The sequence below is a fragment of the Spinacia oleracea genome, chromosome 2 (assembly GCF_020520425.1).
Source record: "Spinacia oleracea cultivar Varoflay chromosome 2, BTI_SOV_V1, whole genome shotgun sequence".
NCBI lineage: Eukaryota > Viridiplantae > Streptophyta > Magnoliopsida > Caryophyllales > Amaranthaceae > Spinacia > Spinacia oleracea.
Window position 1 is genome coordinate 95362426 of NC_079488.1, and position 14636 is coordinate 95377061.

The window sequence follows — 14636 nt, forward strand, 5'->3', positions numbered from 1 at the left end:
AACTTGATATATATACTGTCAACGGTAATATAAGTATTGTCATTGTTGTATATATACTGTCATTTTGTATTAAAATACTGTCACAATCACCCAGAAAAAGGAAATTATGTATACAACTGTAATGAAATATAAAAGTAAAGAGACCACTTAAATGAATGGATAAAAGTGTTGCATATTAAATGAATGGGTAAAAGTATGTATATAAATGTTATATAAGTATTGTCATCGTTTGCATAAATACTGTAATTGTTGTATTAAAATACTGTCGTTGTTGCCGATACTTAGTAATTTGTTTGACTTTTCAACTTATGAGAGGAAATTACCATTTTACCCCGGATATGGGGGTAATTGTGCTGCTGTCCACCAGCGATGTGGCCTCCCTCTCATTTGGGTGAATATTACTCCGTAGTAAAGGAAGAAAAGGGAAGAGAAAGGAAGGAAAGAGAAAGGAAGTGAAATAAAATATATTTTTTCATGTTTGGTATGATGAAATAAAGTAATAGGAATCCTAAGAAATAAAGTAAAACTTTTATAAAGGGTTTTCCTTTCAATTCCCTTCAAGGGAAAAGAAAGAAAAAGAAGGGAAGAGAAATAGATTTTATTTTCCTGTGTTTGGTTTAAGGGAAAGAAAGGAATGGAAGAGAAAGAAAATATAAATGACAACTTTTAATTTTAATTTTAGACGGAAAGGAAAGTAATTTTTTTTTATAAAGAAGCTTTCTTTCCAATTCCATTCGTTTCTTTCCACTTCACGTATAATTATTTGTACCAAATATAGAAAACCGTTTTACCTTTCCTTTTTTTTCTTTTCCTTCCAATTCCTCCAGAGGGAAATTGAGAGCGAAGAAGAGAAGACGATGGGAGTGAGTTTGGAAGGAGAGAAGGTGATATTGGTGCCATACATGAAAGAACATGTTCCCAAATACCATCAATGGATGCAAGATCCTGCCCTTCTCTTTGCTACTGGTTCGGAGCCACTCACCCTTGATCAGGAGTATGACATGCAGCTCTCTTGGTCCCAGGACCCCCTCAGTTCTGCTTCTATTCTCTCTCTTCTTCCTAATTTTCTGCTCAAATTTCATTTCCCTTTAATTCTCGCTCAATTTGCCTTGGTTTAAGTTGCCAAATACTTGATGGGTTTTGCTGATTGTTGTAATTTTTGAGGTTTTCATACTTTGATGCATTTACCTATCTGGGCATAAATTCTGTACGTGATGATGATTGAGGGTGTTTATATTGCATATTAGTTGATGGGTTTTGCTGATTTTGTGGAATGGTTGAGATTATTATACTTGGATGCATTTGTGTTGGAATTATATTTGATGGGTAATGGGTTGTTCTGATTTTGTAAGATTCTTCATGTGTGATAATTGTGGAGGTATTTGTGTTGCATACTTGAATATTGTATGATGGGTTATTTTTTGTGATTTTTGATGTTGTGTTGGTTGAAGTTTTGTGTTTGATTAACATAAGTATGTTAGCAACTTATGAATAAATGGTTCAACTAATTAGGAGCTATATGATTCATTATTGTAGTATGAAAATAAGAAACAGAAGGAAATGAGTAAATATATTTTTGATCCTTGTGAATATGTTTATAAAACCACTCAATTCGAACCTGGGGTAGTGGAGGAACTACTGTAGGTTGATTTTAGCAATTTCAGTTTCTTCGATGTCAGCCCTTCATTCAGGATTTCAGGGTGTCAGCTATCTCAGAATTAGTTGGAATTTCGCAAACAATCAGGGCAACATCGTCAATAGGCCATCCCCTGCGACTCACTTCCACAGATGATGATATCTGAAACGTGTTCGCAATTGGCATGGAAACCTGCATTGGCTGCATATCGAGTTATTTTATATGCTGATATTATCATAGTTAAGTGGAAGTAGGTGTTGTGGGAAAGGACCGAGTTCTGCTTATTCTACATCATCCATGGATGATTTAGAGGCAAAAATCAATGTAGACTAGAGCGTCTAAGTATCTAAACACCAATGAGTCTTGTCCCAATGTGCTCTCAATATGCCATCATCAACTGTCAATTCAATCCTTATAGAATGATAATGTGATAGGCCTATTGTTTAAGATTCCCAGCAACTACTAGCAATAACTTAACACAAAATGTAAAGCATGGGGTGTGCATAAATTGGAAAATTACGCACACATCATATCCAAATGATGGATTCGTCATGGATCTCGCAGATACACTTAACAACAAAATGTGGAGCATGGGGGTGTGCATAAATTGGAAAGTTACGCACACATCATATCCAAATGATGGATTTTTCATGGGTAAAAATTATTGCAATAGATTGCCATGCTCCTATAGGTTATAGTCCTATGGATGATATCAAGAATGTTCGTGTTTTGAAAAAGAAAAGCATGTAAGTGTACACTTGTCAACCTGAATCCCGAGATAATGGTGAACCTCACATTCAAACTTTGTTTTATTCCATCTATATTTAGGAGTCTTTTTGACGTATTTCCAGGCTGATGGAAATCAACGTTGACTCAAAGAAAATGAAGGGGGCTCATTTCTCCAATTTCACATTTTTGTTTCTTGTTCCCTTCCGTGCAATGTGGGGTAATGGTAGATATCCAAGACACTACTAAGACATTGGAAGAAGTACTGGGTGAAATAAAAGAGTTGCAATGGCAATATTTTGACAACGAATAGACATAGTTATGAATCTAGCACAGTTGGGCCTGAAGAACCGTATTACTTCTTTTAAGCATATCAGAACAAAGAAATACCGCTATCATTAGTGTATATACAATTGAAGACACTACAGGGAAAATGTGAATTCTTGTTTGACCCGGCAAAAGGAACACTAGGAAAAAAGTAGGGCAACAGAGATAGGGGAAACTTGGATAGGGAAAGCACTATTGTAGAAGGAAATAGAAAGAGATGTTGAGAATACATGGGCATTGCCGCATTAGTTCTGACAGACAATACAGGTTCAGTAATTGAGCTGACAATACAAAAGGAAACTGTAAGTGCTGGTCATATATGAACTCTGATGAATTAGAGGAGCAAAGAAGACGTGTGAGGGAAAGTAGGGGGTACAATAGAAAGAAATTAGGACTTTTGGTACTTAACTTGCGTTGAAATTCTGACACTATGCGCAGATGTATTTATTTTAAAACAAGAAATGAGGAGCTCTGAAACAGTTCTTTCCTTACTGATAGTTTTGTTTTTGTGTGGTTCTTCATGCTGTGATACTTGCAGGCATTTCTGTTGCATGATATATGATCGGGTTCTTCTGATTTGTGTTATACTAGTACTTGATATTTTGATAAATGATGTGCCTTTTTGTTACACAATAAGTTATGAGTTATGACTACGTGATGATTCTTAAAGTTGTGATAATTGGATATCTTTCAGAGCACACCTTCATTGTTTTGGATAAGCAGATGATTATGGGGGAATTCGTACATGGCCAACCCCATACTGAAGGTAGATTTGTTTTATATTTACTGTTATGGGCCTTATGGCTATGTGGAATTTATGATATTCCTGAGTACTTTTTTCTGTATATTTAGATGTCATAATTCATAAATGATATTTTATCCTTTATCTTCAGCCATGGTAGGTGATGTTAATATGTATATGAACGATCCTGAGGACCCTCTTTTTGGGGAAATTGAGATTATGATAGCTGAACCTAAAAGGTATCTCCTTATCTATTACTCATATTATTCAATAGATGTGCAATATCTATCGTATTCCCTAGTTATATCCTGTAGTTAGTTGAATGTTAGTTAACTAACAGTACATTATTACTTTCTTTTAAGGTAATTTTTGTTACACAATGCTAAAAATGTTGAGGTTTTTGCTTGTAGAAGTATATAAATTCTTAGTCTTTTTTATGTATGTCAATATGTGGAAAAGAAAGTTTAATGCAATAATGCTGTACTAAAGATAGATGCTGATTTCTACAGAAAAAAGGGGAAAATCTTGATAGTGCTTTGTGCTTTTGACTTTTCCATTTGGTCCACAATTTAATTTTCTCATTTCACATGGTACCACTCAATTATTGGCTTAACCTCTACCGTAACTAGCTGTTAAGAAAATGTTAATTTCTATCTGGCATTCTTACTGCCATGTCATCCCTCTTTACCTCCGCTCCTTGCACCCGTTTCCCTTCTCTTACACAAACCACAGGTTAAATTGAGCTTGAATTTTGTTTTCTTTATCTTCTACAGCCCCTTCAATTTTTCGTTATTTTTCTGCTTTAATATGTTAACTGGAGCTTTCATTTTCCAAATTCAACCTATGCATTAACTACAAGACTTCTCCCTAATCCATTCTTCTGTTTTTGGTCACATGATCAACCCCAATAACCACCATCATATCCTAAATGCAGGAAACTACTACTCCCTCCGTACCTTAATGTTCTTCTTGTTTCCTGAATTGGTGTTTCTTTTTGTTCTTCCCATTTGGAAATATTTCCATTTATGTAAAGTAATTTTCCCTAAAATTCTAATTAGCTGTCAAGAAAAAAAGGAAATTCTAATTCCTACCTTATCCCACTTTAATTCCCCTAACATACCCCACTTGCATTATTTTTTTGATACTTTCTCCAATTAATGCAAAAGTAGAATCTTTATTTTTTTAATAGTTTTTTTTTTATCTCATCCAATCATTCCAAGATTCTTACTTTTTTTAATTCTCTCCCTGATTCTGAATGGGAAGAACCATTAAAGAACGGAAGAAGTAGTAAACAACCCCAATTCTCAGCCACCTTATCCGCAGGAAACCACTGGTAAACGACCCTAATAACCAATTAGCAACCATCATATCCAAAATTTGGTAGATTGTTTAACCAATCAATTACCTCTCGATCGCTCTGCTTGAAACCAACTACACTGCTGCCAAGTTATTGTAGCTGTTGTCAATGTTATTGTAGTGGTCGTGCGTGCCCGTTGTCCCTCTACTTGGATTTTCAAGGTTGCGGTAATTGTACTGAAGAAGAAGGGAAGGTATAGGGATGATGGTGAAGAAGTTGCAATAACCATTAAATCTTGTGTACAACCATCATCAACGAAGTGGAGATAAAATTTGAGAAAAAATAAAATGTGAGAAATAAATAAATAAAGAAACTATATTTAACGTCTTGTTAACATTTTTCTCACAAAGACATTGAAGCGAAAAGTTGTGCGGTACCATGTGTGATAGGAAAATAAAATTGTGTGGATGCTAATGCATTTAGCATTGGGATACTAGGCCAAGTCTAATACAATGGGAGAAAGTGAAATGACAACGTTAGTCGGATGAACGCTACAAGAAGTGGGGGGGTGATTTGTAGTGTAGGAAGTTGTAGTTGCAGGAACTTAATGCGAAAGAGAGAATTTAAGCGAGGAAACTCTTCAGGGCAATGAAGATAAAACTTCGACCCACTAGGGATTTTACTTTAAAACTCCACTAAAAATAGGCAACAACTCTGTTACAACCTATCCTCAACAAAGGCCACAACTTGAGTTGCTCCACAAACTCAAGTTTTCCAACAGTTGCTTCCTCAAACAAAACAACTGAACTCACCGACTTTTGCTCCGAAGCCTTCTTTCAACGCACAGACTTAACTGTCTACAAAGGATTCACTCAACCCTTAACCCCAAAATCCAAAATACAACTTCGAATTAATACGAACTCTAGTGTTTAGAAAGCTGAAGTATGGAATCGAACTTTAGAGACTCTTTGTGGATTGACTTAGAAAAACTTAGAACTCAATATTTTTTCTCACAAGAATATTTTTGCTCGATTAAGTCGGGTAATTTGCAAGGTAAAAGTGTTCTCCTTTTATGGGTAGTAATCATCCTTCTCGGTGGTTCCATACCAAGTTATTTTCTAGATACACAAATCCTAAAACTAACTCAATTTTTAGTCTTCAAGTTTCTTCACTTTGAAGCTACAACTCTGCAGCTTCATGAGTCATGTTCCAGCTCAGGAACTCTTCATTATTTCTTCAAAGGACTTTGCCTTCACTTGTTTGATTATTGCTCTTCAAGTCTTTATGCTTGACCCTCTCTTGATTCTGCTCCGGACCTTCAGTTTTCTTTTCACGTAAACTTAACCAAACATTAGAATAGTGTGCAAGTCATCATCAAAGCCTAGGGTCAATAGGTTGCTTCATAATAATGACAGTTCTGATTGCTATAAACTGTAATGCAGAAAACATATTATGTGTCATGTAAATCTGGAAATTCCTCACTGAACTATTATCTAATGGTTGCTTGGAGATATAATTTGGGGTTTTAGTTGCATTTTCATACTTCCATCAATGCCATCTTCCATAGATGGGCAACTGTGAGTCTGGTGGTTGTGAGAATGCATGTTGAAACTGTAGAAAGTTTAGATGGATATTTAGGAAACTTGGTACAAGTTGGAATCAGATGATCAGAGTTTGAAGCCAGATGCATGAGCAGATTCTGGAGTTGAAATTTATGTTTTTGCTTGTGGAAATTTAAGCAGTCTAAATTTGCATCTAATTCTGTAATGTGTCGTAGCACTGATTGGAAGAGTTGTCCGGAAAACATGCAATGGGATCGAAAGAAAACCTCACGAGAAGATGATTCTTGTGTTTTTATAAGAAATAACTAGTGGTTGCTAGGAATTTGGACGATGCTAATGGTGTTAGTGTGTTACTAACTGAGATAATAAAGTATCATCTCCAGTCGCTAGCCAAAACAAAACAGATACTCCGTAAGAGAGAATGAAAGGTATGGAACCCTAAGAGAAAATAGTATTCCACTGAACATTTATTTTTTGTGGCGCCTATTTGCCAAATATTTGGCGCCTAAACATAGTAAGTGGGTAAGAGAATAAGAGGTGGCAGCCAGCCACACAAATCCCCTTTTCTGCCTTTTTTATTTTATCCTTTTATTTTTTATTTTTGTTTTCTTCCGATCTAAGTTAATTGCTAAAGGCCTGATTGATAACTGACACACAATAGAAAACCTATTAATAATATTTTACACACTTACATTAACTCTAATATTTATACAATAGTACTATTACTACCTATTAGATATTACAAGTTTACAACATACGACGAAAATGTTTTATTAATTAAATGACTTAAATTCTCGAATACTAAAACTTAATACCAAAAGGAATGATGTGGCGGATTTGTTTGGGTATCTTCATTGTTGCTATTCCTTCCATAGTCCCCAAAAAAGTAGGACCCCGTACCATCCGCCCATGGTGATTCATTTTGACTGGAGTTGCCACTACCACTACCATAATATGATGGTTGATTATAATGAATACCCCAATAATTAATCGTGCCATGGTCAGTAGCATAAACGCCATCGGGAAGTTGCGGTTCATAATAACCAAATTCACCTTCACTTGGTCCTGCTATTGTACTCGTAATCATAATCATCGGGGAAATGATCTTGGTAATTGTAATCTTGGTATGTAGGACCTTCAAAGGAAGAGTTTGCCGACTCGGGTGGAATAACATTTGCGGACAATGCATTCCACGATGCATCACTACCTAGTGGTTCAGTCGAAGGTTGTCTTCTCCTTGTACGTCTTTGAAATGTCTAGGGATATAGTCTTTCAGGTGTAGAGTGTGGTGGGTTCTGAATCGTAGGAATAAGATGTGCCAAATGCATTTTCACCATTAGTGTTACCAGCATTATCGTCATCTCCATCGTCACTACTTGGTGGAGTTAAAGCAGACTGATTGTTACCACTAGCTTGTTGACTTGGATCAGTGCTTGAATGATTTGAACCTTGCTAACACCACCACCATCCCCATCATCATTATCATCTAGCCAACTCACATCATCTCCTTGAAAAACAGGGGCTTCCGATTCCTCTAACCAGTCATTTAATAGATGTTCGACATCAAATATGTAATCCAAATTAATTGGATCACAACTGGAATTGAGCTCATCATTACCATGCCTCCTCAAATGCCTCAACTTTAATTTCATGTTGTATAAGATAAACAATTTGATGGAGCCTTTGGTATTTCAACTTATTTCTTATTTTAGTATGAACTAGACTCCTCATACTCCAGCTTCTTTCACAGTTTGATGATGATGTGGTTTGACTTAAAACTCTCACTGCAATTTTCCCTAGTTCAGGGGTGCTTTCACCATAAGTCATCCACCATATAGCTGCATAAAACAGTACATAAAAGAAGAAAAAATGTATTTTAAAAATTTCAATTCTAGTAACTTAAATGAATTAGTGTCTCATAAATAATATTATACCTAGATCCATTTGTTTTACTGCCCTCTATGCCGAACTACTACAGAAACTCTCATCTTATCACGGTACCAATAAATATGTGTATTGCCTGTTTGTTAATATATTTTAAAAAATGACTTATAATTGTATTTTAGTCAACTATAGTAACTTACTTGTTGGAGTACCTTGATTTGTACATCTTCATTCCGCTCTAGTCTCAAGATCACGTTTCTCACCCCTTGTAAGAGCTCTCTATCTGTTCCAATAGGTGTTGCTCCGTACATGAATTGAGGGTTTAAGAAACATCCTAACAATGACAATCATGAATTTGATTATTCATATGAGGGTTTAAGAAACATCCTAACAATGACTATCATGAATTTGATTATTCATATGATATTCATGTAAGGGAGAAGAAATAAAAATATTACCTGCGGCATGTAAGTATGTATTGGAGTTCCACCTTTTGTCTATCATACCCCAATATCGCTTATAATGTTCACAATCGTTTTTTTGTTGGAAAATTACATCGCTCCACCGCCTAATATGTGTAACCCATTGTTGGTTTGACATCTCCATCAAGAAGTCTCAATACTTTAAAAATGGGCTCTTGTATTTTCAATATCTCATCGGCTTTTACCCAAAATCTTGCAACATCAGTTGAAGGAGTTTTAGAGAAAGTCTTACGAACTTCAACAACCAAGGCATTATTCATTCTGGCATATATTGACGTTGTCCCTCGACTAGAGTCAAACATGTTTTGCAAGGCTACAACACTTTCTAGCATTATAAATTGTGTGGCAAATCGTGTGATGCCGGGACGTGTGAGATCTCTACCATCAGTGAACTTCTTCATGTAATCAATTGCCCATTTATACTTGTATATAAATTGTATAATCTTTCTTGCTCGATCTATAACAAGCTTAATTGTGCTTTTCTTTCCAATATTTTCCAATAGAAGATCTAAACAATGTGCTGCACAAGAAGTCCAATATAAATGAGGGAATCTCTCCATTAGTTTTTTTTTTCCAGCAACCTTCACACAAGCTTTCATTTGTCTGTCACTATTTGGACAACCTTATCTTCACCTATCTCCTGTAATACTTTTCCCATTAGCTTAAAGTACTAGTCTGCATCTCTACATTACACATCGGTAGAATAAATTGACTTATGAAAGACAGTGCCATGAACCGAGTACACAAGGAAGTTAATAATGTGCATGTTGATTGTACCTAACCAACCATCACAACATTATTGTCACACCCCTTTTGTTCCAAACGGACTCAAATGATTTAATTACTCATTCATTTCTTTAACTTCCTCGAGTTTATATACCAAAATAAAAAAATGTAAAAATAATATTATTGTAGTACATATAAAGCTAACACGAATTAAAAAAAATCATATGATATATTTAACATTACCTGTGCTATATCATACGCGGTAGGAGCTCGAACATTAGGACATTCACGTATAGTTTGCATGAGAAGATTATTGAAAGAAGATTCAATTGCCTTGTATGGAGATTAGCATCAATCATAAAATTTCCAAATGCTTTTATGATAGACTTTTTTGCCTTCTTCAAAAACGAAGTATTCAGTTTTGATTGCTTTTGTTTTGGGCAATCCTTTTCTAGTTCTATTTCGCATGCCCTTAATCTTGCTAAAGGAGATGATGTTGGTTCGAATGGTGTGTTTCTCCCTCTCCCAACTCCAACAAAAAATAATTTTGCTCCATTGGAAAATCTGCGGGCTTTGCACCTAGTAGACATGTTTCTGAAATAACATCTAAAGTGTATTTCCGCTGACACACATAAAACTCATTTGTTACATGCCATTTCCGGTTCTACAAAATATTTCAGATGATCCCGATCCTTCGTTTTAAAGCATTGACTCAAAATGATCTAATACTATTTAATCAGATACATTGTTTCATTGTTTCCTGCAATAGTTGTAACTCCCCTTTCGAAAGGGTGAATAACGAGTAACCAAAATATGACTGCTTAAACCCACACTTCTTCAGAGCAATAGACAACTTTTGAAACCAAACTTGCCTGTTTCAATTCGTATATTGATTTTTTCATCCTGCAAACCATGTTAGTATTATCTTTATGAAACCCAGGTGGAATTTTAATAAAGATTTCCTCCTTTAAATCACCATGTATGAAAGCATTTTGTACATCCCTTTGATGCACCTCCTAAGTTTCCAAGAAAGTTCGCACTGTCGACATTTTAGCAACTGGAGCAAAAGTTTTATTATAACCCGTACCTTCTATCTAATGATTGCTTAAGCATACTAATCGTGCCTTGTTCCGGATCAAATTTTCATCCTCATCTCTTTTCTCCGTATCCACCCACTTGCTCTCTAGTGCTTTCTTTCTTGGAGGCAATTTTTCTAGGACCCATGTCACCTGCCCTTCAAGTGCGTCAATTCTGCACGCATAGCCTCTCTCCACGCTTCATGTTTCATCGCCTATTTAAAAGTTTTTAGGGCTTTTTCCTCTTTAACCGCAGAAAATCGTTCATAATTAACAAAATACGTTATAGGATAGGGAGTATCTGAGGAGGATGATGTCGAGGATGAAACTTTAATTTTCCGTATAGTATGCATCACACAATCTCGAAGCTTGAAGGAAGGGTATTTTTGTCTTTCCCTCACTCCAATTCCTCCTCACTTCCCGAACCTATTGCCGTACTTCCAGACATAATGTTGCAAAATACACACCTTCTATTGCATATATTGGGCTCCTAGTATAACTCTCAACCTAACAATTCCTAGGTATATTTGTCAGAGGTTCCTGTTGAAATTTAGCAGAACAAGAATAAGTGAAGGTCTTAGATGGTTTTTAATTTTTGTAGTTACCTAAAATAGAGAACGCAAAAATTGATGCCCAGGTTGTTTGCCACTCCATAAGAAGACTAGTACATGAGAAAAATCATGACGGTAACTTGAAAATATTCAAAACCAACTTGTCAATACTTGAAGGTATTAAGCGGAACCTGTTCTGATGTTGGGCAACTTGCAAGTATATGGTATTTCCGTTACTCTATGCATAACTTGTGACTTCATGAGGAACACCATCTCAATGTATTACGGGAGGTTATTATTCCAAGGAAGAATTTCACTTCTTCCAAGGAAATGAACATTTCTCAAAGTTGATTTCCGTGGAAGAAGTGAAATTCATTTGGAAGAAGTGGAAGTATCATTTTCCATGTATTACTATCAAACGAATTCCATTTGGCTGATATTATTGTGATTCCCTCTTTAATTGAACTAAGCACTACACTGCAAACTAGTATGCTATGTGTTGAGTAAACTGAGGAGTTCCCCATCCATCTCAAAATATGTTAAGAATTTATTGGTATGTAGACTGAAAGTGTTCTGTTGTCTTGTCTGCATGCTGCTTTAGAAATGACTATGCAGCCACAAACATACTTATTGCAGAAAGGATCTTTATATATTTAGAGCAATGATATCCTGTCAGGTTTTACTTCAGTAATGCAAAGTTGCAAATCTCGTACGATAACAAAAAAATTGATTCCATTATATTAAGAAAAATAGTCTCACCATCTGAAATGGAAATAATAGGCCATAGCCGTATCTGGGCATTTTATTGCAGAAGGGCTGCTTTTTATACTTAGAGCTATGCTTTTGTAAGTTTAACTACTGCAATTTGTAAAAAGGTAACTAGAAATGAACACCATTAAGTCATTAGCTATAGTGTTATCTTGTGTTTTAAGCTATGTAATCTCTCTCTCTTGGTAGCATAGTCGTGGCAAAGGACTAGGAAAGGAAGCAGTCGTGATGATGATGGCTTTTGCTGTTGAGAACGTTGGGATCCATACATTCCGTGCCAAAATTGGAGAATCAAATCAAGCATCGATTCTTCTGTTTCACAAATTGGTTTGCTCCTATTGTCACTTGTGTATCTCTTTATTTTATTTTATTTTTCCTCTCCACGCCTCCTTGTGATGACGGTTTATTTTATTTTTATTATTTTTGTAGTAGCAATGTCTTACTTAGTTGCTTGCTGTGTTTGGACACCAGGGTTTTCAGGATTCTTCATTCAGTGAAGCTTTTAAAGAGGTGAGCTTTTGGGGGAATTATCCTCATTATTCATTACTAGCCATGTATCTATTGCTTTGCTGTATGCGGCTATATGCCCAGTTTGCCTGTACCTGAGTTTCCTGACTTGTCTTGGTGGTAACCGGTAAGGGTTGTTTGGTTGAGACTTTCTACTTTTCCCCCTCTCTAAACTGGGTTGATAAAACTGTGCAAAACAGCATTCAGATGTGTTCCGAGACTGTAGCTGTCTGCAATTGAAGCTGTCGGCAGTCGCAACTGTAGACATCAACTGACTCGTAGTGGTGGTAATTGGCAAGTGTTGTTTGGGTCGAGATTTTCTACTTCCTTTTCTTTAAACCGGGTCGATAACGAGGCATAAATGTCAATCAATCGATGGTTATAAGTTGGGTGCTACCTGAAACTGTTGTTGTCAATTTCTCCGCAAACTCATTTCTGAGGGGACGGAGTGATATGGCAGGAATCGTTTCGGTTGTGTGCAACGAATAACCTAGTAAATACAACTCAAATGTGTTCCCTAACAATTGAAAGGAATGCACAGAGAAATGAGATATAGGCATAGGGTATTATACGATTATGAATAGAATGATGAGGTTGCATTGGGCTCCTTGTTATACTAAAGTTCAATGAGTGCCATTTTTCCCCTGAGTTTGGAATGGTTTATACTTTCATCATCACAAATTTAATGGCGTTACTTTTGTGCTTGCTCTCGTGCTCGTCATCCCTCCCTCTCAATTGTTTTCAATTTAATCATCCCTCCCAAACTATATGCAGATAGTACTTCACATCTTGATGTTGCTTTTAAGTTTTAACTAAAAATTCACCGACTCCTCCAATCAGTATCCATTATTTGTTGATTGTTTGATTTAGAGTTTTCAGGTTGCTCAATATTTTAATGTGAAAATGATACCCATTTCTTTTATGACTTTGCAGTGGACAATGGAGTTGCCAGTAACGAAGTCCAACAGGGATTATTTGCTGCAGCATTGCGCCGATAAAATGGTCACTCATTCTTCTTAGCCTTCATTGCTTGATTGGCTACATCGTTCTAAATGGCAAGGAAACTGCTAATTCCATATCACACACTTTTGACATACAAAACGACTGAATAGTTGAATGACAAGAAACAGATGATTAGTGTTTGTTTCTTGTCAAACATCAATAATGTAATGCCTCATATAATTTATCTACTGGTGTAGTTGAAAAACCCTAATAGATCAACCCTGATAACTGAGGAACAATTGTTTTACATGTTTGAACTTTGTTTTTATACTATTGTTGTTGGTGATGATTATGATGTACTATGTGTGCATTACAGGAAGTAGTAAATTCTTTTGTTGCTAACAAGAAGCACTAATAGTAATACTTATTTATTTGTAAACAATCTTATATTGGGGTAACTGCCTCAAGGTTTGATCTACAATGACAGGAAATCCAATGTACCAGCTGATCGAACATATGGTCCGAAATGTGGGTGGGACTGAGGAATATCATTTGACACTGCATTCCCAGCTTGCCAGACGATGTTAAAAGTTGTTCCGTTGCTTAGTGGGCCGAGAACCGCAGAGATGATCATCTCTTCGTTCAAGTACTCAGCTGAAAGCTCCAAAACTGGGAAACTTAGAGGTTGGGGTTTCATTTCAGGGTTGTAACTGCTGATTTGAGTAGTATAGGCTTTCATATTGCCGTTAAGATCCTGAAAGGCAACCAGTGCTTGTGTTCCAACCATGCCGCTTCCTGTTGGGTTAATCCCCCATGCAATCCAACCTCTAGGTGTCTGGTTTGCTCTGTATGCCACGTGTATGGTTTCTGATGTTGAATTATAATTCCAATGGAGATAGGCTTGTAGAACTGGAAGGTCAGCACACGAGTTAAAACCTCTCTTCTCAGAAAATATGTAGTTTTTACAAGTTTGGGCTGAGGACACCAGGGACAACGGACCAATGATGATGCAGAGTATCACTATGGTTTTTTTGATGGCCATGAGATAACTTTTCTGGTTCCTGCTGGAAAAGTCTGAAAAATCAACAGTTTTTATTTTTTATTTTACAGAAAATGCAGTTTAAAAAAGGATTTTAGGCTTAAGAACATGAGGAATACAAGGTTTTGTTTCTTTTTTCATGTTAAGGTAGTGAGGTTTTTATATTTTAAAGTTGTAATGAATATTATGAAGAGTTTAGAATTGTGGTAGTTGGCTGCTCCAATTTGTATGTTTCATAGTTTAAGCAATGTATATGAAATACTACAATGACACTTGAGTTTGAATAGCTCATAGTCTTGGCCTGGGTGTGTACTTCATTATTTGTTGTTTATCACGTCTTTATCGCGGTCTCACCTTGGAAAAATCATGAG

General features: G+C 36.0%; 2 protein-coding genes across 2 annotated transcripts; one reads left to right on the plus strand and one right to left on the minus strand.

Moving 5' to 3' along the window:
• The first annotated feature begins 796 nt into the window (after positions 1-796).
• Positions 797-13585, plus strand: LOC110803826 (uncharacterized). Its single transcript, XM_022009355.2, has 6 exons — positions 797-1032; positions 3384-3455; positions 3583-3670; positions 11972-12104; positions 12249-12287; positions 13218-13585. The coding sequence occupies exons 1-6, from the start codon at positions 858-860 to the stop codon at positions 13302-13304; spliced, it is 594 nt and encodes a 197-aa protein (XP_021865047.2). The 5' UTR covers positions 797-857; the 3' UTR covers positions 13305-13585.
• Positions 13481-14544, minus strand: LOC110803829 (cytochrome b561 and DOMON domain-containing protein At5g47530-like). Its single transcript, XM_022009356.2, has one exon. It carries the CDS (start codon positions 14266-14268, stop codon positions 13702-13704), a length of 567 nt encoding a protein of 188 aa, XP_021865048.2. The 5' UTR covers positions 14269-14544; the 3' UTR covers positions 13481-13701.
• Between the last annotated feature and the right edge of the window lie 92 nt (positions 14545-14636).